The sequence below is a fragment of the Pipistrellus hanaki genome (genome assembly GCF_964339955.1).
Source record: "Pipistrellus hanaki genome assembly, chromosome: X".
Classification (NCBI taxonomy): Eukaryota; Metazoa; Chordata; class Mammalia; order Chiroptera; family Vespertilionidae; genus Pipistrellus; species Pipistrellus hanaki.
Window position 1 is genome coordinate 5,372,735 of NC_140524.1, and position 27,541 is coordinate 5,400,275.

The 27,541-nt window shown below is 49.3% G+C and overlaps 2 protein-coding genes across 3 annotated transcripts; one reads left to right on the top strand and one right to left on the bottom strand.

Annotated features, from left to right (window-relative positions):
* Positions 1-1,991: 1,991 nt before the first annotated feature.
* On the top strand, positions 1,992-2,672 carry ERAS (ES cell expressed Ras; the record flags this gene model as incomplete). Its single annotated transcript, XM_084870659.1, has 1 exon — positions 1,992-2,672. One exon carries the CDS (start codon positions 1,992-1,994, stop codon positions 2,670-2,672), a length of 681 nt encoding a protein of 226 aa, XP_084726785.1.
* Positions 2,673-3,900: 1,228 nt separating this feature from the next.
* PCSK1N (proprotein convertase subtilisin/kexin type 1 inhibitor) lies at positions 3,901-9,688 on the bottom strand. 2 transcript variants are annotated; one of them, XM_084870656.1, is made up of 3 exons: positions 9,476-9,688; positions 4,840-5,315; positions 3,901-4,395 (listed from the first exon to the last, which is right to left on the bottom strand). In XM_084870656.1, the coding sequence occupies exons 1-3, from the start codon at positions 9,578-9,580 to the stop codon at positions 4,200-4,202; spliced, it is 777 nt and encodes a 258-aa protein (XP_084726782.1). In that variant the 5' UTR covers positions 9,581-9,688; the 3' UTR covers positions 3,901-4,199. The 2 variants fall into 2 exon arrangements, with proteins under 2 accessions (XP_084726782.1, XP_084726781.1); XM_084870655.1 differs by having other exon boundaries at positions 9,470-9,687.
* Positions 9,689-27,541: the final 17,853 nt, after the last annotated feature.

Genomic DNA, 27,541 nt, shown 5'->3' on the forward strand with positions numbered 1-27,541 from the left:
TCCCCCCACCCCCCACTCCCCCTGAATCTGCCACCCCCAACCCACCCCCCACAGGTAGCTAGGCGAACACAAAGGACACACAAAGGATGCGGTCCTGGCAGCGGGGATGGGGGTGGGGTGCGGTGGGGTGGGGGAGGGGGATTCCGGGTCTTAGGAACCCCATAATGATACTCCAATAGCAGCAAGTGGCTGCGAAGGTGAGACCTGCCCTCGGTGGGTCCCTGATGGGCTGTGGGATCTCAGGCTTCTCCGAGCCCCCCTCGCTGCTCCCCATCCATAGAGCGGCTGCGCGGATGGTCGCCCACTCCTCCCAGGGTGTCAGGAGCCTGGGTGTTGGCATGGCCGGCAGGTAGATGGGTTCTCAGGAAATAATACCTAGTGCTTTTAGAGTCACAGCCACAGCCCTGGCGACTTGCCAAGAGGGAAGAGCCCATCCCAAACGTCCCCACCCCCCGAAAATGGAACCCCCGGAATTCCATCTGCCGGGGCCCCAAGCTCAGGAGCCATCCGTGACCCCCCTCCCCGGCCTCTGAATTTCACCTGCCAGCTCATTCTACCTTCGGAATAGACCAGAATCCTCTCCACATCCACCCTCACCCCCGCCTCCCAGTTTGTCCTCAGAGCTAAATCTTCTCCCTCTTTCTGTCTCCCCAACGTTGGGGACCCCCCGAACTCTGTCCTGTTTAACTCTTTCCTCGCCACGCCCCCTTCCCGGGCCAGCACATCCGTTAACTATGCAGGGCTCGCTCGGACTGAGGACCTCACAGCTGGGCTTTACTGGCCTCTGGCTCCGAAACTCAACACAAACACACACATCCACCCCTAAACTGCCATTGCTCCTGGCTTTCCTGGGAGAGCGGCCATTCAGATGCATTTCCTGAGGCCACACGCTGGACGGAGATCAGGATGTGTATTGAATGAGGGAACGGTGATTTGCTATTAATAGATAACACTCATTTCGCTGGGCGCCCGCTGTGTGCCCATGCTCTCCTAATTGCTCGGTAATTTACTTATCTTGTTTACGGTCTCTTTCTCACTTTTCAAATCTAATCCTCCCCGGGGCAGGGACTTTATTTTGTTTACCGCCCCGTACCCACCGCCACACCTCCCACTGCCCCCCTCCCCACCGTGCCGGTGTGCCAGGAGCCGTCATGAATGAAAACGGGACCCTAACAGAAATGCTAACATGAGCCGAGCACCTCTGCATGCTTCCCACCTGTTGCTGAAATATCTCTGTTGTTTTCTGTCTTCCTGACTGCATGGGCACATTCTTGAGGGCCGAGGTTTGGTGTCTGTCCCCCCCCCACCCCCACCTTGCCACGCGGTAGGTTCCTGGCAGCGGCGTGTTGAATAGGCAATAAAGACTGAATGTTAGACACCGGCTTACAGACCTCATAATTTGCTTATTTATTTGGTTCGCTGTCCCCACCTTTTAGGGCATATGCTCCCCGGGGAGGGATGGGGAGGCAGGAATATTGCTTAGTTCTTACTGGGTGACAGGCATTGTGCTGGGCTGGGCTTCAACAGTTAAAAACTCAAAGCCAAGCCAACGAAATCTGATGGCGGGGGGGTGGGGGGGTAAGGGGGGGGGTTGTCCCTTTTGGGGTGAAGAAAATGTTCCAAAATTAGGTTGCTGATGGCTGCACAGCTCCGTGAATATACTGAGTCATTGATTGTACACTTTAACTAGGTTAACTTATGGTGTAAAAACTATCTCAACAAAGCTGTTTTTAAAACCCCTGCCTGCCCAGAGCTTTAGGTAGCAGAAGGGAGGGAGAGAAAATCATATAAATAATGGGTGTAGCATATTAGACGGTGATTAGCACGCGCTGGGCACGCAGTGAGTGTTGACTCAGTGACCCCAGCTGCCCTCTGTCCTCATGGTCTCCTCACCTAAACTCCCCCTGCCTGGCCCCCGCCCCCCCCCCCATTGTCTGTCTTCTCTTCCCAGCCGCAGGGCCTGCTGTCTGCATCTCTTCTCTTCCCTGAGCATGGCGCGCCCCAAAAAGCCTAGCATGCTTGATCTGGGCCTGGGCACCTGGAGCCCTGGCAGCCAGGAGGAGAGCCGCAAGGCTCCGGCACCTTCCAGGGGGAAGCAGCTGCCGGAGTACAAGGCCGTGGTGGTGGGCGCCAGTGGGGTGGGCAAGAGCGCGCTGACCATCCAGCTGAACCACCAGTGCTTCGTGGAAGACCACGACCCCACGATCCAGGATTCCTACTGGAAGGAGGTGACCCTGGACCACGGCGGCTACATCCTGAATGTGCTGGATACGGCCGGCCAGCCCACCCACAAGGCCCTGCGAGACCAGTGCCTGGCCGCGGGAGATGGCGTGTTGGGTGTCTTCGCCCTGGATGACCCGGCGTCCCTAACGCAGCTGCAGCAGATGCGGGCCACCTGGGGCCCTCACTACACCCGGCCCCTCGTCCTCGTGGGCAACAAGTGCGACCTGGTGAGCGCCGCCGGAGAGGCCCACGCCGCCGCTGTGGCCCTGGCCAAGAGCTGGGGGGCGCCCTTCGTGGAGACCTCGGCCAAAACCCGGCAGGGCGTGGAGGAGGCCTTCGCCCTGCTCGTCCACGAGATCCAGAAGGTGCAGGAGGCCGTGGCCAAGGAGCCTGAGAGTAAGTCCCGCCACCAGAAGACCATGTGCCACTGCGGCTGCTCCGTGGCCTGAAGGTCTGGGCCAGAAACATGGACCGTCCCCCCTTGCCGTGAGAACCCCAAGCCTAGCTGGGTGGGACACCGGGTGTATTTAGGGTAGCTGGACCCCTCTTCCGGGGGGGTTTTGTTCGGTGGCGGGCTTTTTGTTATTGTGGAAGATACTGTTGGTTATGTTTTGTCAAGCTCGGAGATTTTGTGGAACATGAAATAAATGGTGTTCTCAGGTTTCAAAGCTGCCTCCGTGCCGAGCGTTATGTGGGTGGGTGGGTGCGAAACTGGGGAGAATGGTAGTCGGATCGGGAGAGCTCGTTCATTCAAGAAATGGGGGGAAGCCCGCTGTGTGCCGGGCCTGGCTTTGGGTGCAGACACGCACACACACACACACACACACACACACACACGCACACACACAGTCCCTGCCCTTGTATGACACAAGGCTATGTATTAAAGGCAGGTGAAGGGATAAAGCAGAACAGGGAGGTCAAGGAACGCCTTATTGAGTAGGTGACATTAACTCGCAGGTAACTAGGGGCAGAGGAAATGGCCAATGCAAAGGCCATGACCACAAACCAGCTGCCAACACCACCTCCAGAACTGGGCAATGCGGACAGGGCGGCTTCTATCCAACGGAAATATGTAAACATTACAGGTCAAGCTAACAAATGTAAGATATGTCCTGTCACTCTATCTTGACAAATAACTTTTTTTTAAAACGGCCTGGGGCCCAGATTCTCAGTTCTGGTACTGCTGTTTCATGCCAGTTTGTGAATGGGAGGGGAGGGCTGAGCCTGGATTTGCAGTCCACCCCCTTTCTCTTATGCTGGTAGCTTGAAAGTGGCACCAAAGCCCGAGGGAGGCCTACAAGTGGGGCACAGACTAAAGAAGGGGTCTCTAAAGAGTCAGACCAAATTGAGGGGCCGCTCTTCCTGGTTTAAGAGTGGCCATCAAAAAAAAAAAAAAAAAAAAAAGGAGGCATGGATCAGACTGTCGGACCTCAGAGGGAAGGTAGGGGAGGGTGAGGATAAAAGGGAGAGATCAACCAAAGGACCTGTGTGCGTACATATGAGCCTAACCAGTGGTCAGGGACAATGGGGGGTGGGCATAGGTGGGGAGGGGTTTGGGACGGGAATGGGGGGATGAGGACAAATATGTGATACCTTCATCAATAAAGAAATTTAAACAATAATAAAAAAAAAAAGAGCAACCCTCACCAACCCCTAGAAACGGAGACAATGCATAGCTGCTTTAGATCTTATTTATTGTGGGGCGCGCGGTGGCAATTTTGGGGCGTTCTGAGGGCAGTAACTACGGCTGGGGGTGGGGACTTGGGGGTGTTGGGGGAGGGGTGGCCATGGGTACCCGCTGGCGGAGGAGCAGCCCAGCCAGCGCCTGAGGAGTCGTCCGGGTGTTGGGGGAGGAGCGGGCAGCAGAGGGGCGGGGGGCAGGAGCGATCGAGGGCCCTGGCCAGAGGGGTTGGGGTGTCGGGGGCGGGGGGAGCGGTAGCCCTGGACCCGAGGGCCAGCAGGATCCCCGGCGGTGCTCAGGGCGGCAGGAGGCGGCGCGCCAGGGGCGCGGGTGTCTCCAGGCGCTTCACGCGCAGCAGCGCCCCCAGCACCCCATCAGGCGGCACCTCCGGGCCCAGGTCCTGGTCGGCGGCGGCGCGGCGGAGGCGGCGGCGCTGGGTAGCCCCCGCCTCGGCATCCGAGCTTCCCGAGAGGATCCGGCCCAGCAGGTACCTGCAGGGAGCAGAACGGATGCTTATCCACGCCCCGGCTCTAGGACCCAGATGGCCCTGCTACCCCATACTGTCCCGCTCCCCCCCCCCCCAAAAAAAAACCCACAGGCTTCGAAGTCCCCCAGCCAGACATCGCTACCCACACCCCGGGTCCAGGCTCGCTCCCTCCTAGGGTAAGGTGACCAGATCGTCCCGCTTTGGGCGGGACAGTCCCGATTTCTAACAATTGTTCCCGCGTCCCGCAGCCTTTTAAAAAAGTCCCGATTTTTGGAAAGATGGAAAAGATTCTTTCAAAAAAAAAAAAAAAATCGGGACTTTTTCAAAACGCCACGGGATGCGGGAGAAATTGTTAGAAACCGGGACTGTCCCGCCCAAAGCGGGACGATCCGGGCACCTTATTCGGGTCCCAGATCCACGCGGGGCCCGGGATGCGGGCGGCCGCTACCTCAGCAGCTCGGGGTCCACATCGGACGCGTCGTCGCCGTCGTCCTCGGCCTCGGGGCCCGCCGGGCCGTCGTCGTAGATGGGGGGCCGGGGCCGCAGCGCCGCGGGGGGCACCGGGGCGGGCGCCAGCTGCGCGGCCAGGGCGGCGGGGTCCAGGCGCGCGCGGAGCAGGGCGCGGGCCAGCTGCGCGGCGGGCGCGTCGGGGTCGTCCTCGGGGCCCGGGGCCGCGGCGGGGTCGGCGGCGCGGGGGGCGCCCCAGCCCCGCAGCAGCTGCGCCAGCACCCGCGCCTGCTGGTCCTCCGCCTCCCGCGCCTCGGCCCGCGCCCGCTCCTGCCGCTCGGCCTCCAGCAGGTGCGCCAGCGCGCGGGCCAGCTCCTGCGCCGCCGCCGCCGCCTCGCCCCGCGCCGCCCGCCGGAAGCGCCGCGCCGCCCCCGCCTCGCCCAGGGCCGCCGAGGCCGCGCCCGGGCCGCGGGGATCCTGCGGGAAGACAAGGTGGGGGGAAAGAGGGGTCCGTCAGGCCAGGGACCCCAAACCCGGGGGCCTCTAAGGCCCCGTGGCTTCTCAGATATACCCAGGCAGCCCCGGCCAGTGTGGTCCAATGGGTAGAGCATCGGCCTGCGGACTGGCACATTCCCAGTGGGGGGTGTGCAGGAGGCAGCTGATCGGTGTCTCTAACTCCCTATCCTTTTTCCTTCCTCTGTGTAAAAATCAATAAAACATATTTTTTTTAAAAATAAAAATAAAAAGAAATTAGTGTCAAAGGCCCCACTCGGCTGCCCTATAGGAAGAGAGCACTGTGAAGACATTCAGGTGCTGTTTTAAATAAAAGATGCCTTGCCCTAGCCGGTTTGGCTCAGTGGACAGAGTGTCAGCCTGAAGACTGAGGGGTCCCAGGTTTGATTTCGGTCAAGGGCATGTACCTTGGTTGCGGGCACAATCCCCAGTGGGGGGTGTGTAGGAGGCAGCTGATCGATGATTCTCTCTCATCAATGTTTCTGACTCTATCCCTTTCCCTTCCTCTCTGTAAAAAATCAATAAAATATATTTACACACATACACACACACACACACACACACACACACACACACACACCTAGGCACCCCTAAGGCCACTGGAGACCCCCAAATATCTCGACACACTTAAGAGCACAAAAGACCCCTGATTCCTCCCACATAGCAATTTCCTAGCAATTCAGAACTTGTCAGGGCTTCTGGAAATGGCAGATAAGACAGCTCTAGACTTTTCTATGTTACTATTGCGGACAATGGGGACCTATGTTTGCATTTTATAGGTTCCTGTTGTCCACTTGTTTTACCCAAAAGGTGGCTGACTTCACACCTCGCTGTTGGGAATCTGGATCTACATCAGCCCCTTCAAAGCATCCTTTCTTTTTTCTGTTTTGTCTCCCCCCAACCCCCACCCTCCATCTTCTGCACTGAGTCCATTTTGTGCGGATGTACAATGTTTAACCAGTCTTCAATTGGTGAACATTTGGGGGTGTTTCCGGTTTGGCTCAGTGGATAGAGCATCGACCTGCGGACTGAAGGGTCCCGGGTTCGATTCCGGTCAAGGGCATGTACCTTGGTTGCGGGCACATCCCCAGAAGGGGGTGTGCAGGAGGCAGCTGATCAATGTTTCTATCTCATCGATGTTTCTAACTCTCTATCCCTCTCCCTTTCTCTCTGTAAAAAAAAAAAAAAATCAATAAAATATATATTTTTAAAAGGAAATAAAAGAGGATCTCAAAAGTACGAACCAGGACATACATCTGACTATGAATGAAGATTTGAGAAATAAATATCTAGATTCTAGAACATCTAAGAATATATTTTAAATCAAATTACATTGAACAACTAAATGGGCAAGTTAAACAGATTAGACACACACAGGAGCCAGGACTGAAGAGAGCGCAGAAACAGATGCACACAGATTGACACTCAACATGACAGAGGCAGGGCAGTGGGGACAGCCCAGACTCTTCACTATCATGCAGGAACCACTGATCCCAATTTGGGAAAAAGGAAAAGAAATACATTTGACTACATTAAAATTGAGAATTTCTTTTTGTCCGAAGACACCGTCAAAAGAATGAAAAGTAGCCCTGGCCAGTGGCTCAGCTGGTTGGGGCATCGTCCAGTACACTAGAAGGGAGCTGGTTCAATTCCCACTCTGGCGCATGCAGGAGACAACCCATCCCTGTTTCTCCCTCACTCGAAAATCAATACAATAAAATAAAATTCACTTTTAAAATAAGAACCAGCCGAATCTGGTTTGGCTCAGTGGATAGAGCATCAGCCTGCGGACTGAAAGGTCCCAGGTTCGATTCCAGTCAAGGTCATGTACCTTGGTTGCAGGCACATCCCCAGTAGGAGGTGTGCAGGAGGCAGCTGGTCAATGTTTCTCTCTTGATGTTTCTAGCTCTCTACCCCTCTCCCTTCCTCTGTAAAAAAATCAATAAACTATATTTAAAAATAAAAATAAGAAGCAAAAGTAAGCCAGAGTGGGAGAATATGCCTGCAACCCAAAATGAAGAGTTAGTATCCAATATTCAAAGAACATTTAAAAGCAATGAGAAACAGGCAAAACTCATGATCAAGTATTTTACGAAAAGGAAACAAAAACAGTTACTGAACATATGAAACATATAAACTTAAGAAGTGATCAGGAAAATGCAAATTAAAATACCAGTGAGGTACGATGCATAACACAGCCAAAAAGTTGCTAAAAAGGCAAAAAGTCTTGCCCTAACCGGTAGATAGAGCGTCGGCCTACGGACTGAAAGGTCCCGGGTTCGCTTCCGGTCAAGGGCACGAACCTTGGTTGCGGACACATCCCAGTGGGGGTTGTGCAGGAGGCAGCTGATCGATGTTTCTCTCTCATCGATGTAGAAAGCTCTCCCTTCCTCTCTGTAAAAAAATCAATAAAATATATTTTTTAAAAAAAAAAAAAAGAAAAAAAGAAGGAAAAGTCTGAAAACAGCCCCAATGCCTCTGATCCTGAGAATGCATCCAGAAACCATGGCATACTCGTATGCTTTTTAAATTTTTCTATTTATTGATTTTTCAGAGAGCGAGATCTGTTGCTCCATTTCTTTATGCATTCATTGGTTAATTCTCATGTGGGCTCTGAGCAGGTATCGGACCCGAAACCTTGGTGTATCAGGACAACGCTCTAACCAACTGATCTACCTGGCCAAGGCATTCATATACTAATGATATACTCATAGGATGGAATATTATGCAGTAATAAAAAATGAATTATAGGCCCTAGTTAGAGCATCATCCCAATATGCCAAGGTTGCAGGTTAGGGCAAATGAATGAAATCTCTCTTTCTCTCTCTCCTTCCTCCTTCTCTCTCTCTAAACTCAATGAATAAAAAGGATTAAAAATGAATTATAGCCACACACTTCAATGTGGAGGTTATCTCATAACCAGTGTAGAGAGAGAAAACGAATTCCACTGGAGATACCTGAGACTAAGTCACCTAATGACTTCCTAGTGATGACCAGAGACCAGAACCGCTATGATTCCATTTCCAACAGAAAAACTAAGATATTGCATCTGTCATAAGGTACAAACAAAGGTAAGGGATCAAAGAACAGGAAATGTAGGATCGTTATTGGGGAAGCTAGGGGCTTCTCTGGTCACATTCTGTTTCTTAAACTGAGTGGTAGATACCCATGGGGGTTATTTTCTCTTTATTCCTTACATTGAACATGTAAGTTAATTCTATTATGTCATATGTGCAATATTTAATAGTTTTTGAAATCCTCCAGCTCTTCAGAGGATGTGCCCCAAGTGCCCTTGGCATCAACACCCCCCCACACACACACAGCCCCCAAGGAATCACAATCACCAGCAATCACAGCCTCACACACACACATGGACTGACAGGCCTTGAGATGTCACACATGCAACCCAGCAGTGCCACATGCACGGGAAAAGAACTGCACGCATTCACGCATCGCTGCCCATGCAGTTACAATGGCCAAGCTGTCCAGATGCAAGGACACGCCCCACCCCCTCAAAGACACAATGCAGCAGAGACATGGCCCCTCTCCCCACAGTGACAGGGCTGCACAGACACAGGGACAAACAGCCTCACGAACACACCTCCAACATCGCGGTCACTCCGTCTAACAGACCCGAAATGGACACGGGGATGCAAAGACCACGCCCTCCCAAGCAAAGGTATCCGCGTGCGCGCACACACGCGCGCATGCACGCTCACACACACAAACACAGACACGCCCAAAGGTCACGCCATTGCTATGGAAGTCACAAACACACACAGGGTGTTCCTAAGAAAGGGCACACAAAAGCACACTGCACAGCCGGGCCCATCAGAGGACACGCACAAGGACACCACACCGCACCCCTGTCATCACATGGCACGCGCACACGAATGGATGCGCGCATCCCTTTCCGTTATGTGTGCTGGGCCCGTGGACAGCGCCAGGGATGGGCAGGGCGCGGCTGCGGGCTGAGCCCAAGGTACTGCCCCCCGAATGCCCAGACACCCAGCCTGGACCCCGGGCCATCCTAACAGATGTCTCCGCACAGCCGGGGAGCCAGGGCCAGCGAGGCTGGGCAGCATCGTCCCCACCCCCATCGCCCGCCCGGATCGCACCTTTACCCGCGCACAGAGAGCGGCGGGAGGCCGGAGTAAGCCCAGCAGCAGCAGGACCAGAAGGCCGACGCCCCCGGCCCGCGGCCCGCCGAGCAGTGGCGACCCCGCCATGCTGCCCCAGCGAGCCGGGCTCCGGACGGGCGGACTGGCTGGCAAATGCGCAGCGCCTGGGCGAGCGGTCCAAGCTGCGGTGCTCTGCGACTGCGCGCGCCCGGGTTGGGGGTGGGGGCAGCTGCCATCTCCCGCTCACCCCCTCCCGCCACTAGACGCAGGCGCATCCTCTGAGCTCCCCCTGCAACCTTTCCATCCCGCCCGTTTCCATGGAGATGCCCAAGGGGCAAGGTGGAGAGCTGGAGACTGTGATGGCGGTTGCCATGGCACTTGGAGGGCAGTTGCCCGGGCAACAGACCTTGCTGTCGCCTTAACAAACAGACTGGAAAAATTGACTCAGATGAGTGGAATGGGGGTCTGGTCCCCCCTCTTCTGCCTCGAGGAGCAGATCTCTGGCTTTGTTTACTGGATGAGCAGTTACAGAATGCCTCTGCGGACCAAGCCCTTCAAGGGCATTGGGTTCAGTTCGGTGATGTGACCATGGACCACTCAGTCCACCATTCTAAGGCTCCCCTCATCCCCTGCATAAAGGGTTACTAGTAATACCTCTCATAGCGACTTTAATAAGAATGACACCCAGTAGGAGCTCAGTGCGCGCTCCTTTCCATCCCTGTCCTTATGTCTTTGCTAGCATCTTCATCCCTCCCTACGGCTCTCCCTGGTTCTCTTTGTCCTTCTGTGCCCGTACTGGCAACTGTCTTCCTCTCCCATCTGTCTCTCCTGCCTCTTTTTCTCTCTCTCTTTACAACCCTCCCACAGCCTCTGTCTTTATTTTGTTGTCTGCATATATTTGTTTTTATATAAATACATAGATAGCTAGGTTTTTACCCATTCATTGTTCCAGAGAGAGTTTCAAGCCACTTAAAATGGCACTTCAGCCGGGACCGGTTTGGCTCACGCAGGGACCGGTTTGGCTCAATGGATAGAGCGTCGGCTTGGGGACTGAGGGGTCCAGGGTTCGATTCCAGTCAAGAGCATGTGCCTTGGTTATGGGCATATCCCCAGTAGGGGGTGTGCAAGAGGCAGCTGATCGATGACTCTCTCTCATTGATGTTTCTAACTCTCTATCTCTCTCCCTTCCTCTCTGTACAAAATCAATAAAATATATATTTTTTAAATAAAATGGCACTTCAAAGGGAAAAAAAATCTTTGGTAAAACTGTGTGTCCATGGGAATGCAATGTTAGTGGTGATATATGGGTGGGGAGAGAACTAATGATTTGTCACTTTCTTCTTTACACTTTTCTCTGTTGTCTGAAAAAAAAAGTTGCAGTAAGTATGTATTACTATTATAATCAGATAAAGATATTTGAATTTTGGAGTTAAAATGAAGTATGGTAACATGGCATAAATTGAAAGCGAAGAAAAGAAAGATCCATTTGTGTTGCTGTGAGTTTATCTAATCCATTGATTCTAACTGCCTCCATCTCCTCAGTATTACAAACAACTTTACAATGAAAATCATTATATGCATCTCCTTATGGAGCTGAAGATTAAATACCCAGGGCTAGCCGAAACCGGTTTGGCTCAGTGGATAGAGCGTCGGCCTGCGGACTGAAAGGTCCCGGGTTTGATTCTGATCAAGGGCATGTATTATACCTTGGTTGCGGGCACATCCCCAGTGGGGGGTGTGCAGGAGGCAGCTGATTGGTGATTCTCTCTCATCGATGTTTCTAACTCTCTATCCCTCTCTCTTCCTCTCTGTAAAAAATCAATAATATATATATATGAATCAACCAATAAATGTGTCTCTCTCACATTGATGTTTCTCTCTTTCTCCTCCTCCTCTTCCCCTTCTTCCTAAAAAAAAAAATCAATGGAAAAAATATCCACGGGGGGTGGTGAGGGCATGATTGGAGCGCTGGGGGGGGGGGTAATGGGGGAATAAGGACACATCTGTAATACCTTAATCAATAAAGAAATTTTTAAAAGAAAGAATATCCATGGGTAAGGATTAACAACAACAAAAATAAAGGTCTGTGAATAGCTACATCAGTTCTGCAAAAGGGAAAACATCATCTTACACCTGTCAGAATGGCTATCATCAATAAGTCAGTAAACAGTCTTGACCAGTGTGGCCCCGTTGGTTGGAGTGTTGTCTCACATACATGCCTGGGTTGCCAGTTCAGTCCCCAGTTGTGGTGGGTGCAACCAATCAATTTGTGCCCTGACCAGGAATCGAACCTGCTACCTTTTGGTGTATGGGACCACCCTCCAACCAATTTAGCCACCTGGTTGGGTGATAAGGTAACTGGGAAAGTACCCTTGAATGTCATACCTCCAATATATAATCACTGGAGGCTTGGTGCACGAAATTTCATGCACTGAGGATCCCTCAGCCCAGCCTGCGCCCTCTCGAAGTCCGAGACTCCTCGCTCCTTACCACCCGCCTACAGCGGAGGCTGGAGAGGCTCCAGCCACCACCACTGTGCTCGCCAGCCGTGAGCCTGGCTTCTGGCTGAGATATGCTCTCCCTGTGGGAGCGCACTGACCACCAGGGGGCAGCTTCTACATTGAGCGGCTGTCCCCTGTGGTCAGTGCACATTATAGTGACTGGTCTTTCTGCATTTGGTCGATTTGCATATTGGCCTTTTATTATATAGGATGGCAAAGACTGTAAAGGCAGGGTGTGGATAGGAACCAAAGACTCAAGGCCCTTTTATTTTTTTTAATATATTTTATTGATTTTTTACAGAGAGGAAGGGAGAGGGAGAGAGAATTAGAAGCATCGATGAGAGAGAAACACCGATCAGCTGCCTCCTGCACACTCCCTACTGGGGATGTGCCTGCAACCAAGGTACATGCCCTTGACTGGAATTGAACCTGGGACCCTTCAGTCTTCAGGCCGATGCTCTATCCACTGAGCCAAACCGGTCAGGGCTCAAGGCCCTTTAAATACTCCTAAAGGGGCCATGAGCATGTTCTTGTGGTTTCTTTTCCAGGTGAATTAAGCTTCTCCTGAACTGATAGGGGAGATGGCTCCCTTTGGTGTTCCTGATGGGGTATCTCATCTTTCCAATAACAGGGACACGCATTGCACATATTTAACTCCGGAATTGCTCAGCTGATGGTTCAGTGGTCGAGCATCGACTTATGAACCAGTAGGTCCTCGTTCAAATCTAGGTCAGGGCACATGCCTGGTTGTGAGCTTAATCCCTGGTGTATGGCATGCAGGAAGCAGCCAACCAATGATCCTCTCTGATCATTGATGTTTCTGTCTCTCTCTCCCTCTCCTTTCCATTTTAAAATAAAAAAGTATATTTTAAAAATAACTGTTATTTTAAAACTGTATAGTTTTTTATGCTTTATACTAGCTTTATTTTTTTTACAATATACAAAATAAATCCATTACCAGATTGTAGATACAAAATAATTAACCATTTACATGCAATAGACATTAATATTTCAAGAAAATTATTTTAAATATAATAATGTTACATGCAGTGAAAATTAATATTTCAAAAAATATTTTAAATATAATATTACCAAAACTGTACTAACATAGTATAATATCACAAAAGTTGTAGGAAATATTAAAAATCTGCAAATAGTAGGATGACTTCTATTATATGCTAAAATATTTTTTCTCTGGCTCTATTTTTGTTTATCAGTTTATGTTGTTCATTATATTCCACAATGAGTGAGATCATGTGATATTTATCTTCCTCTGACTGGCTTATTTCGCTTAGCATAATGCTCTCCAGGTCCATCCATGCTGTTGCAAATGGTAAAAGTTCCTTCTTTTTTAGCACAGTGTAGTATTCCATTGTGTAGATGTACCACAGTTTTCGAATCCACTCATCTGCTGATGGGCACTTAGGTTGTTTCCAAATTTTAGCTAGTGTAGATTGTGCTGCTATGAACATAGGGGTGCATATATCCTTTCTGATTGGTGTTTCTGGTTTCTTAGGATATATTCCTAGCAGTGAGATTACTGGGTCAAATGGGAGTTCCATTTTTAATTTTTTTTTACATAAGTTTTTATTGATTATTTATTTTTAATAATATATTTTATTGATTTTGTACACACTGGTTTCGGCTCCATTTTTAATTTTTTGAGGAAACTGCATACTGTTCTCCACAGTGGCTGCCCCAGTCTGCATTCCCACCAGCAGTGCACGGGGGTTCCTTTTTCTCTGCATCCTCACCAGCACTTGTCGTTTGTTGATTTGTTGATGATAAACACTCTGACAGGTGTGAGATGGTACCGCATTGTTGTTTTGCTTTGCATCTCTCAGATGATTACTGACTTTGAGCATGTTTTCGTATGTCTCTTGGCCTTCTGTATGTCAAAAACTCTGTATAGTTTTAACCCTCAGAAACTCTACAGCCACACACACACACACAAAAGCAAACTCTACAGCCATTATCATTCCTAATTTTCAGAAAAAGTAGACAGACCAAACGAAATTCTAAAAACAAAATTAACCAAGTTCTGAGAAAGCCACAGACTTCTCAGGACTGAAGTGCGGCCATTAGCCTTGATGGCAATCAGATCTAATTTCGCCGGGACCACCTCTTGTTAGCTGCTTCTCGGTTAATAACAGACTACCCGCCGTGTTTTGTAATTTCACTTCGATCCCAGTGTCTACACCTTTACAGACAAATGTGATTTAACACAACTGCAGTCCCCGATGGCGCCTCCACATGTCTGTTTCCAGAGCCCCCACCTAAGCAAAGCCGGCGTGGCCGAAGGGAAAGCCACCTGGAACAGCGATGGAAAACACAGCCCTGGGCTTCAAACTGCGGGTTCTAAGAATTCTCCAGAAGCTGATGGCTACAGACCGCTGAGCCAGATTTCAGTGCAAGCGGTCGGTGCGCATCATGGATTAATGTTAAGTACCAGGGAGGCATTGTGGGTGTGATCCCCATCAGGGCACACGCAAGAATCAACCAATCAATGTGGCGCTCTGATATTGACTAGATCAGAAGATCTCACTTCTGATCTAGTCAATATTGTTCTGCCCTGGCTGGGTAGCTCAGTTGGTTGGAGATCATCCCCACACACCAAGGTTTTGGGTTCAATCCCGGGTCAGGGCACAATCCTGGGTTAGGGCACGTCAACCAATGAATGCATAAATAAATCAAACGACAACTTGAGGTTTCTCTCTGTGTCTCTGCCTGTCTGTCTGTCTCCCTTCCTCTCTTTCTCTAAAATAAAATAAAAATAAAAATAAAATGTCCTAGTTGGTTTGGCTCAGTGAATAGAGTGTCAGCCTGTGAACTGAAGGGTCCTGGGTTCAATTCCAGTGAAGATCACTTTCCTCGGTTGTGGGTGTGATCCCCAGTCAGGGGTGTGCAGCGGGCAGCTGATCAATGGTTTTCTCTCATCGTTGATATTTCTCTGTCTCTTCCTCTCCCTTCCTCTCTGAAATCAATAAAAATACATTTAAAAAATAAATAAAAACATACGTTGTTAAAAATATATATGTATTGCCGAAACCGGTTTGGCTCAGTGGATAGAGCATCGGCCTGCGGACTGAAAGGTCCCAGGTTCGATTCCAGTCAAGGGCAAGTACCTTGGTTGTGGGCACATCCCCAGTAGGGGGTGTGCAGGAGGCAGCTGATCGATGATTCTCTCTCATCGATGTTTCTAGCTCTGTATCCCTCTCTCTTCCTCTCTGTGAAAAATCAATAAAATATATTATAAATACATATATATATGTATGTATTGTAAAATTTAAAAATAATAGCCCTAGCCAGTTTGGCTCAGTGGAGAGTGTTGGCCTGTGGACTGAAGGGTCCCAGTTCGATTCTGGTCAAGGGCACATGCCCGGGTTGCGGGCTCTATCCCCAGTGGGGGGGCATGCAGGAGGCAACCAATCAGTGATTCTCTCTTATCATGGGTGTTTCTATCTCTCTCTCTCCCTCTCCCTTCCTCTCTGAAATCAATAAAGAAATATATTTTTTAAAAATTAAAAATAATAATATTGTAATAACTGTGTGTGTTGTTAGATGGGTACTAGACTTATCTGGGTGATTCTTTTGTAAAGTACATAAATGTCTAATTACTATGTTGTATACCTGAAACTAATATAATATTGTATGCCAAATGTAATTCAAAAATAGATTAATAGCCCTACCTGTTTTGGCTCAGTGGATAGAACATAGGCCTGCGGACTGAAGGGTCCTGGGTTCGATTCCGGTCAAGGGCACATTCTGGTCAAGAGCACGTACCTTGGTTGCATGCTTCTGGCCCTGCTCTGGGTATATGTGGGACGCAACCAATCACAGTATCTCTCTCACATCGATGTTTTTCTCTCTCTGTGTCTCTCCCTCTCCCTTCCACATCTCTTTTAAAAAAATCAATGGATAAATATCCTCAGGTAATGATTAAAAATGAATAAATATAAAAATAGATTAATAAATTAATTTTGATTCTTCAGTATTTTTTCTTTGTATTCCACTATACTATTATTATACTTTGACATTATCTAGTAAGCAAATAAAATATCCCTAGTTGGTATGGATCAATGTATAGAGCTGCAGACTGAAGGTCCTGGGTTCGATTCCGATTAGGGGCACATGCCCAGGTTGCAGGTTGCAGGCTTGATCCCCAGTATGTATTGTATATATCAGTATGATCTCCCTTATTCTTTTATCTCTTATGGTCTCCTCTGCCATGTAAGAAAAAAACAAAAAACTCTTGTGTGTTTTCTCAGACTGGCTGCAACTCTGAATTTGATTGCTAAATCTCTCTTTCTCTCTCTCTCTCTCTCTCTTTCTCTCTCTCTCTCTCTCTCTCTCTCTCTCTCTCTCTCTCTCTCTCTCTCTCTCACACACACACACACACACACACACACACCCCTACGTGCAACTGATAAAATAAAATAATAACGCTGTTCTTTTAAATATCTCAGAAAAGAGCTTTCTCTCTATAAGCCCCTTCTGGTACTTAACATTACTCTCAAACCTTGACCTTGTAAAATTTGGACATTGGTCTCCCAGACAGTTTCTGCTGAAGTCATTACAACTAAGTCAGCATGACCTAGCCCTTCGGAAACGGGACCTAACATGGGGGCACTTTGTTCCCTTCGGAGGCACTCCAGCCTGTTTTGCTGCTACTGTTGAACTTCACTCAAGAAATATGTGCCTCTTGCCTTACTCGGTGTGGCTCAGTGAATAGAGAGAGCATCGGCCTGAGGACTGAAGGATACTGAGTTTGATTCAGGTCAAGGGCATGGACCTCAGTTGCAGGCTCCTCCCTGGGCCGGGGCCCTTGGTTGGGGTGCGTGCAGGAGGCAACCAATGGATGTGTCTCTCTCACATCGATGTTTCTCTTGGTCTTTCCCTTTCCCACTCTCTCTAAAAATCAATGAAAATGCCAGGACCGGTTTGGCTCAATGGATAGAGCGTTGGCTTGGGGACTGAAGGGTCCCGGGTTCGATTCCGGTCAAGGGCATGTACCTTGGTTTCGGACATATCCCCGGTGGGGGGTGTGCAGGAGGCAGCTGATTGATGACTCTCTCTCATCAAAGTTTCTAACTCTCTATCTCTCTCCCTTCCTTCTGTACAAAATTAATAAAATATATTTAAAAAAATAATAAAAATAAAAATCAATGAAAAAAATATTCTCGGGTGAGGAGGAACAAAACACACCCCACACAAAGAAATATGTCCCTCTTGAGGCATACAAATTACCTTTTTTTATCCTCTGTTGTACACCTTAAACTAATATATTTTTAACTAACATAATATTGTATATGAACTATAATTGAAAAGTAGATTTGAAAAATAACTGATAGAAGAGAAACAGTTCAGAGATGGAAGATGCTGACGACGCCTCGCCATACCAGCAGACAGCAGCTGTGTGTTGCTGAAGGATGCCCAGGACCAAACCAGAGATGGTCGGACCTGCATCACCACCATTCGTCCACCAACCAGATCTGAAATAGCATGGCTGACATGTACACATAAGGAACTGTTTGACATTGAAATTGGGACTCAAAAGAACTGTTGGCCCAGAAAGGAACTCACTACAGACTGATTCATTTGCCTCTCAGCATAACCATTATGGCTTATGTCTCAGTTTAGGTTCTTACAAGGGTATTTCTTGGATCACATGATCTCACACATCTAGAGGAAATAATGAACAACATAAACAGACCCAGAGAAAGAGAAGCAGAGATCAGACTCTCAAACCTCAGAGGGAAAGTAGGGGAGGGTGGGGGTAAGGGGGAGAGATCAACCAAAGGACTTGTGTGCATGCATATGGGCCTGGCCAGTGGCCATGGACAACAGGGGGGTGTGGGCATACGTGGGGAGGGGTTTGAGATGGGAATGGGGGGATGAGGACAATTATGTGATACCATAATCAATAAAATTAAAAAAATAATGAAAATAAATGATATATCTACTCCCAATACACACAGTCTGTGCGCCACAAGGATACATGGGGCTTACACCTGCCCGCTGCACACTCACTTGTTCTGTGTATTCAGGAAAATCATCTCAGACATTCAAATATTTAGATTTACGTTCATCCTGTGGGCCATTTGCCCTGAGGATTTTCAGAGTTCCCAAAATGAGACCAGCACAGGCTCCTCGGAACTCCCGGTAGGGGGCGCTCACTTCCTCTTCATGGGGACTGCAGTTCTCACGGTGGGAACATTGCAGTCAGAGCGGTGGCTCCCAAATTGCCTCACTTCAGGAGATCTCACAAATGACACAACTTGTATTTTAGAAGTTGGACAAACCAATTTGCATGGGAGGGACCTGGAGAGCATCATGCTAAGTGAAATAAGTGAAAGACAAGTATCACATGATCTCACTCATGTGGAATCTAAGGAACAAAATGAACTGATGAACAAAATAGATCCAGAGACAAAAGAAGCAACAAACAGACTGTTGAATCTCAGAGGGAAGGCGGGGGAGGGTGGGTGGGTGGGAAGGGATTAGCCAAAGAACTGCATGCATATATGCATAGCCCATGGACACAGACAATGCGGTGGTGGAGGCCTGGGGGGGGGGGGGCGGGGGGCGGGAGAGGGGGGAGGGGGGAGGAGAGGAGGCTGCTAAAAGGGGTCAATGAAGGAAAAAGGGGACATAGGTAATGCTTTAAACAATAAAGTTTTTTTAAAAAAAAGAAAGAAAGAAAAGAAAGCAGAAGGAAAACGAGTGAATGAAGGGAGATTGAAGGGCATGGGTAAATTTTTGTTCATTTGTACAAACCAGGTTACTCAGAAAGAAACAAAAATCACAGACATCAGACGTCTGTCAGCCACACCGAATGCTAGAAAATAATAAAGCAATGTCTACAGAACAGCCAATCTAGATTAGATAATGGCCATGGGAGCTCAGGATCTACGGGAAGAAGTGGATTCTACACAGTCTGTTCGACAGAAGACTGGATAACCAAAAATTACTCAGTAGTGTCTCCTACTGAGAAGGAAAAATGGGTGAATGAATGAACGAGTGAATGAATTCATTACCAGAGTTGCCAGGAGCAAGCTCATAGCCCTTGGCTTCCTTTGGCCAGCCAATGGGGCCCTATGCTTTAGCACTCTCCTTGCTGTTCCCACATAAGGATTCTCGCTCAGGTAGAATCATTTCTGATGAGGTTAAAAGGAAAGGCCACCTGGCTGTCTCCCAGAGACCAGGTGGACTTTGGGACATGTTTCCAGGGCCTGCGTGCGTTCGCTCAGCTCGGCCCTTGTCTCCAGGGTCTATGATGAGCACCAGTCACCATCATTTCTGGAACGGGCTGTGGTGCATTCAAATGCCACAGCGCAGCCCTTTCATATCAGAGGAGTCCCGGGCTCCGTATGCCACAGAAGGAGCAGGGGGGGAGGGGGGGAGATTAGCCTGGTCCCACTACAAACAGCTCTCTGTGAGCCACCTCCAGATTGGCAAAATCTCCGCAGTGGTGGAGACCAGAATACACAGACGCGTGTCCTGACTTCATCTGGCTATGATAAAGAATCTGTCCCCATTTTTTGTTTTTTCTTTGACTGGTGACAGCTTGTAAGCTTCATGCCCTCCCTCTCACCCTTTCCCCTGTATCTAGGCGAGCTATAAGAGAGTGGGAAGTTCCAGCCACCCCAAACTTCGGTTGTGTGTGGGATCCCTTACCCTGGGCCCACCCCCTAACCACAATAAAGTCCCAAACCAGCCCTGCTGGTGTGGCTCAGTGGTTGAGCAGCAACCTAGGAACCAGAAGGTCAGGACATACGCCTGGGTTGCTGGCTCCATTCCCGGTGAGGGGCATGCGGGAGGTGGCTCATCAAATGCCTCTCATTATCGATGTTTCTTTTTATCTAATATATTTTTTATTGATTATAGAGAGGAAGGGAGAAGGAGAGGGAGAGAAAAATATCAATAAGGAGAGAATCATCTGATTGGCTGCCTCCTGCATGCCTCACAGTGGGTATTGAGCCCTAAACCTAGGGCATGTGCCCTAACTGGGACCTCCTGGTTCATACATGGATGCTAAACCATGATGTTTCTCTCTCTCTCTTCCTCTCTGAAATCAATATAAAATATTTTTAATTTTTTTTTATTTAAAAATATATATATATTTAAAATCCCAAACCAGTCTTTTTCTGCTCTCTCCAGAAAGCCTCATTATATCAATATAATAAATCATTTCATCCCTTCGCTATGCCTGTGTGTGTGGCTTCACCTGCGAACTACATTTTGGGTATGTGTGTGTGTGTGTGTTGGGGGGGCGGTCTGCCCCTGCAGGGCGACCACAGCACTGACTTGGACAAAAGGGATCCTGGGAAAGAGACACGCAGTCCCTGACATCCTACAGCAGGCCAGATGCTAACCCCTAGGCCTTGGTGTTGCGAGGGGCTGGCTTGGCCCTCACATGGAGGCCTTGGCGTTCTCCTGTTGAACAAGAACCAGCCCACAAGATACCCACATCAGACAAGGTCACTGTCACCGTGATGGATCAAGACCAAAATCAGGCCACTCTATCATCAAGTCCGGGTAAAGACAAAAACATGAACCTTGTCCAAACCACAAAATGACCAAACACCCTCTGTCCTGTCTGAGGGGCTGCTGCCTCCTTCCTGGTTGCTGCTTCATTCCTTTTGTTTTCTAGATATGAGCGACTCAGTCAGATACTCCACCAGAGAATTACCTGTACTTTCTGCTAGTAGCCAAATCCACAGTGATGTCCTGCTTCTTTTTTAAAACATATCCTGAGGTGAGGATTTTTTATTTTTTAAGTATATATTTTTATTGATTTTAGAGAGGAAGGGAGAGGGAGAGAGAGAGAAACATCAATGATGAGAATCATCGATCGGCTGCCTCCTGCACAGAGCCTACTAAAGATCAAGTTTGCAATCCGGGCAGGTGTCCTTGACTGGAATTGAACCAGGACTCTATGCACTAGAGGTCAGCCTGTGGACTGATAACCAGCTAGCAGTGGTCGGCAAACTCATTAGTCAACAGAGCCAAATATCAACAGTACAACGATTGAAATTTCTTTGGAGAGCCAAAGTTTTTAAACTTAAACTTCTTCTAATGCCACTTCTTCAAAATAGACTCACCCAGGCTGTGGTATTTTGTGGAAGAGCCACGCTCAAGGGGCCAAAGAGCTGCATGTCGCTCACGAGCCGCAGTTTGCCGACCACAGGGCTAGGGCAATAACCACAATCTTGACTTTAACGGCATGCTTTAAGTTAGCCTGACTTTTAAACGTTGTATAAAGACAATCATATGGTATGCATTCTTTTATGTCTAACATCTTTTGCCCAATATTGGTAGATCCATCCATGTTCCACATATATAATAGAATTACAATTGCTCATTGTCATGGTTCTATGCTATGCACAAGCTAACAGGTTAGCCTGACGCAGTTTCACACACACACACACACACACACACACACACACACGCAAGACCTGTGTATCAGAAAAATAGCCTATTTACTATTCACAGCAAAAGGCAGCAGTCAGAGCAGTTCCTCCTGCCCCAGTCTGCAGGTGGCCAGATGTTTGCCCACCCCTGCCATGGGGCACACTGCAGGAGAGCAGCCTGAAATTAGGGGACTGAGCATTTTTATTTTATTTTATTTTATTTTATTTTATTTTATTTTATTTTATTGTTGACAGTGTTACAGACACCCCCTATTTTTTCCCTTTCCACCCCTTGCGCCCCACCCCCACCCCACCCCAGGCCGTCCCCCATTCTATTTGTCTCTATCCCTGGGCTATGCATATATGCATATATGTTCTTTGCTTAATCTCTTCCTGTCCCCTCCTCCCCCGCTGAGACCTGTTATTCAGTTTCTTGTGTCCCTGCCTCCGGACCTATTTTGTTTGTCAGTTTATTTTTCTCACTGGATCCCGCATATGAGTGAGATTACGTGATGTTTGTCTTTGTCTGCTTTCTCTGACCGGCTTAGGTGGCTTAGCATAATGCTCTCCGGGTCCGCCATGCTGAGGAGACTGAGCTGTTGTGAAGCTTCGGAAACACCTGGATGGAGATTAGCAGTCATCTGGAGCATAAACAACTCCTGCTTGTGGATGTGGGAGGGGCATGTCTAGGTTGATTTTCCAAACTTGTCTCTCCATCTCTCCGGAGAGATACACTATCTCTCACTTTCAAAACTGCTTTTCAAACATGCCCTTCGCTCAGAAGGCCTGGACCACGCAGGGAGTGAGAAATCCACGGAGACTTGACTCCAGCACATTGCTCTATAAACAAACTTGTATGTGTCTTTGGATAAGCTTTGAACATTTCTGTTAGGTATATACACCTAGAGATGGTATCATTGGGTAATAAGTGTGTATATATGCAGCTCTAGTAGATACTGCCAAATAGTTTTCAAAAATAATTGTTGTCCCCATTTATACTCTCATAAGCTGTGAGACACCTTGTTTCTAGAATTCCTTAGCAATACTTGGTGTTATGAGATTTAATTTTTTTGCCATCTGATTAATATGAAATAATAATTTTGTCTTAATACACAGCTCCCTGGTTTACTATAAGTATATTTTCTTTTAAAAAATATATTTATTGATTTCAGAGAGGAAGGGAGAAGGAGAGATAGAAACATCAATGATGAGAGGGAATCATTGATTGGCTGCCTCTAGCACACCCCCTCCTGGGGATCAAGCCTGCAACCCAGACACGTGCCCTTGGCCAGAATCCAACCCAGGACCCTTCAGTCCGCAGGCTGACGCTCTATCCACTGAGCCAAACCAGCTAGGGCTACTATAAGTATATTTTCATACTTTATTAGCCATTTGGGCTTCTGCTTTTGTAAAAAAAAATTTAAAAGCTATCAAGACTACATTATAAAATTTCCAAAAGCCTCTTAATATTTAAATTAAAAAGGGGGGATAGTAGAAGAATATCATGTAAGTAAATTACATCTAGAAAATTTTTACTTTAGAAAATTAACTTTCATTTGTAATGCTAATAGCAAGACACCCATATAAAACATACATGGTGTCAAAGCAAGCCAAAGGAAAATCGTTTGGGCAAAAAAAGAAAAAGGATCACAAGTCAAATTTATAGAAAAGATTCCTTTATTAACTTTTGGTTGAGAATATGTTTGTATATTTTCAGAAAACAACTCCGAGACCATGTGGATTCCTGAAACAGAGAGGAATTGACAGGACTGCTCCAGCCATGAAGACAGAGGAGAAGCAGTCCAGAGATGGAAGTTGCTGATGACACCTTGCCATAATAGCAGTCAGCAGCTGTGTATCACTGCAGGTTGCCCAGGACCAAACCAGAGAGGGTCAGACCTGCATCACCACCATTTGTCCACCATGCAGAACTGAAATTTCATTGCTGACATGTGCACATAAGGAACTGTTTGACATAGAAATTGGGTCTCAAAAGAACCGATGGCCCAGAAACAAACTCACTACAGACTGATTCATTTGCCTCTCGGCATAATCATTATGGCTTGTCTCATTTTTGGTTCTTATAAGTGTATTTCCAGTAGCACATGATCTCACACATCTGGGGGAAATGGTGAACAACATAGACTGATGAACAAGAACAGACCCAGAGACAAGGAGGCATCGATCAGACTGTCGGACCTCTGAGGGGAGGTGGGGGGGGGGGGAAAGGGGAAGAGATCAACCAAAGGACTTGTGTGCATGCATATGAGCCTAACCTGTGGTCACGGACAACAGGGGGGGTGAAGGCATTTGTGGGGAATTGTTTGGGATGGGAATGGGGGGATGAGGACAAATATGTGGTACCTTAATTGATAAAGAAATCTTAAATAAATAAGTAAATAAATAAATAAATAAATAAATACGTTTTCCTCATTCTGCCCTAGCCAGTTTTGCTCAGTGGATAGAGCGTCAGCCTGCAGACTGAAGGGTCTCGGGTTCAATTCTGGCCAAGGGCACATTCCTGGGTTGCAGGCTCAATCCCTAGTAGGAAGTGTGCAGGAGACAGCCGATCAATGATTCTCTCTCATCATTGATGTTTCTCTCTCTCTCCTTCTCCCTTCCTCTCTGGACTCAATAAAAAATATTTTTAAAATTTTAGCTTCACGGGCCTATGTTTTCTTTCTAAAGCTCCCTAAATAAAATGTCAGAGCCCAGTCTTATAAGAGTCTTAATAATTAACTAAACAAATCTGAGGAAAGGCGATGCCCCCTCTCTGGGCTGTCAAGGGAGAGCTTACATTCTGTATCATCTAGTTCAGTGGTGGGCAAACTCATTAGTCAACAGAGCCGCGGTTTGCCATCTGATCTAGTTCATACCATCTGATTTGGTGAGATGTTCAGGTGAGAAACTTTGTCTTGAGTTTGAACGCAGAGCCCTTTGTGAATGCCCAGAATTGTTGCTGACTTGACCTCAATTAAGACACATTTGTCCCTGGGCCGGTTCAGGTAGCTCAGTTGGTTAGAGCTGTGGTTGGCAAACTGCGGCTCTTTGGCCCCTTGAATGTGGCTCTTCCACAAAATACCACGGCCTGGGCGAGTCTATGTTGAAGAAGTGGCGTTAGAAGAAGTGTAAGTTTAAAAACTTTGGCTCCCCGAAGAAATTTCAATCATTTTACTGTTGATATTTGGCTCTGTTGACTAATGAGTTTGCTGACCACTGGTAGAGTATTGTCCCATTCCCCAAGGTTGTGGGTTTGATGCCACGTCAGGGCACATGCAGGAAGCAACCAACAAATGCATAAATAAGTGGAAGAACAAATTGATGCTCTCTCTCTCTTTCTCTCTCTCTCAAATAAAGATTGAACTCTGTCCTTGAAGTTATCACTTTAAGGAGGCTAAGAAATTGTGGCGATGGCCTGAGGAAACCTTCCAATGACACCCGTAATGACTGATAATGTGTGGTCCTGGAGATTACGTGGCAAATGACATCTCTGAAACTCGATAAGCACAATAAGTAAGGATGTGAAGCCCAGCCTTGTCTCTTTCAGGCAGTGTAGCTGTGGGTAAGTTGCTTTCCACGTATTATAATGAGGGGAACACAGTCAAGTTTCTCTGTCACCTCAGAAGTGAGCATTGTGCTTGGAGTGGGGACCACAATCCCCAGCTGCCCTCTGTACACACCAGGCTCACAGCAGAGCAGCCCCCACGGAGCTCCCCTCCGCGTCTCCGCCCGCAGACAGGCCCTGCGCCTGCGCACTCAGGAGCCCCATCTCCATCCAGTGCCCCTGGTGCAGCATGTTGACCACGTCCAGCGTCTCCTCCTTCTCCAGCACAAGGTCATAGGAGGTCATGTAGCGCTCCCGCTGCTTCTCCATCTTGTCATTTAGGAAGCCCATATATTTTTTTAAAATACATATTTTATTGATTTTTTACAGAGAGGAAGGGAGAGGGATAGAGTCGAACTATTGATGAGAGAGGAACATCAACCAGCTGCCTCCTGCACACCTCCTATTGGAGATGTGCCCGCAACCAAGGTACATGCCCTTGACTGGAATCGAACCTGGGACCCTTCAGTCCGCAGGCTGATGCTCTGGTTTTGGCATGGAAGCCGATCTTGAGAATGCTTTCCCCACCCTGAACCCCATTGGCCATGGCACCTTGGTTTTGCCCTAAAGCTGGGGAAGTAGCCGGAGTGGCTGCACGCAGGGCTGTTGTGTGTGTGACTGAGCTGTTGTTGTGTGTGGACGGCTGGCTCTGGAATCCCTGTAGGAAGCCCTTTTGGTCAAAATCCATGTGGACACCATGTGGATGTTGGGGCGGAACCCTTCCATCTGTGGGGTAATGTCTTCCAGGACGGCAGCAATGCGGGGAGAAGAGGAAGAGGTGTTATTTGGCAGAGGGTCAGAGGCCCACAGGAGGCCGTCCTCCTTGGCGGCCAGTGTGGCCGATCTCAGCGGGCAATACCAGGAAGGAGCCTCCAGCTGTGCTGGGCACTCCTCGCTGGTGATTGCGGTTATCCGGAATGCTGTAGGGCACATGTGTCAAACACAAGGCCCGCGGGCCAAATCCAGCCCACCAGGCCTTGCAATGTGGCCCGCACCGCGCTGTCATCACTGCACTCCGCTGTCAGTTTATGACATTGTCAGTTTATGACTGCTCAGTAAACCATTCGGCCCGCGATTTAGGCTGGATTTTAGATTTTGGCCCCTTCTCTGATTGAGTTCGACACCCCTACTGTAGGGAGAGGGGCATGGCTTCCCGTTACAGGCAAACCCGCTGAGGTCCTGTCCAAGTCAGAAATGACCTGTGAGCGGTCTCACCCGCCCCTGCGGAGGGCGCCCACGATCTGCACCCACATCAGGACCGCGGCCTTCATCAGGGGGCTCACCTGGGCCCGGCACCGAGCGAGGGAGCTGGAGCCGGGGCGCGCCTACTGGCCGGGGTGCCCGCAGCCCATCTCCTTCTTTTGGGAAGGGAAGTGAGCCACCTATCTGGTCAGGGGGTCGGGGTCTGAGGGCTGGGTCGGCCCCAGACCCGACTAGGAGCCGGTGACACCCGGGACTAGCCCCCCCCCCCCCCAGCCCGATGCCACTCTCCATCTCACCCGCTGTCCGCCTGTAGGGTGGGCTCTAGCCCGGGCTGGTCTCCCCCCTCCAGCCAGTGGACCAAGGAGCCGCTCCACCGCTCCGGGGCCTAAGGGTGGGCGGCTGGGCTTTGGGGGCACCTGAGGGGCGGGGCCTGAAGACGCAGGGGTCTAGGCTGAGGGCAGGCAGGCTGCAGATCTAAGGGGCTGTGGGGCGGGGCCCACTGGGAGGGGACAGGGCGGCGCAGTGGTGAGGGCCTCGGGAGGCTGGGCTGATACACAGGAGGGCCAGTAGGAACCTTCCAGGGCGGGGTTGGACAGGAAGGGGTGGTGCCTGAAGACACAGGGGCTGTGGGGACCACAGCAGCTTTGGGGAGGAGGTGGAACCTGAGGATTCCTAGAAAGCAAAGGCCCCCCAAGAGCTAATGGGACGGTGCTTGATATGATCAGGGCGGGATCTGGAAATACAGGGGGGGGGGGTGTTTGACCTGAGCCAAGGAAGGGGGGGGCCCAGGTACTCAGAGGGGCAGGAACAAAGGAAGTGGCCCAGAAATACAAGGCAGCAGTCTGGGCCAGCCTGGGCCGGACTGTGCGGCTGGGAGCTGGAGGCTGGGGCCCTACTGAGGCCCAGAGCTGCGGGCAGTGCCCGCCATCATCCCGCTCTCCCGGGTCCTCCCTGGGCGGCGGGCTCTGAGCAGACCAAGCGGGCAGGGTTGCAGTTGTGCCACTGAGGGGCCAAGTCCCTGCGGCCCGTGGGGGCCCGGGACTCAGCACTGCACCTCAGGGAGTGCACAGCGGTGTCAGAGGGCATTCCTACCTCTGCCGTGGCTTGCACAAAAGGGCCAGCTTTTATGTGGCCCGTGAGGCCGTTTGCACAGCAGCACTGGCACCCCAGCAGAGACAATGCCTGCATCACCACGCAGGGCTTTACACGGAAGAGACAGCTTTTGGAGCTGATGTCCATTCAGAAAATTTTTCCCATAACCCCCCGGCCCAAAATGAAAGCTCACTTCAGATTATTTTGTGGTTCCCCTTAAAAAAAAAAAATACTGGGACAGAGACCGGTTTAGTGG

Excerpts from the sequence above, each read along its gene's own strand:
- PCSK1N (XM_084870655.1), bottom strand. The coding sequence starts at position 9,580 with ATGGCGGGGTCGCCACTGCTCGGCGGGCCGCGGGCCGGGGGCGTCGGC. Across the intron at positions 5,316-9,469 it reads CTCTCTGTGCGCGGGTAAAG|GATCCCCGCGGCCCGGGCGC; the intron begins GTGCGATCCGGG and ends GTCTTCCCGCAG. Across the intron at positions 4,396-4,839 it reads GTGGACCCCGAGCTGCTGAG|GTACCTGCTGGGCCGGATCC; the intron begins GTAGCGGCCGCC and ends TGCTCCCTGCAG.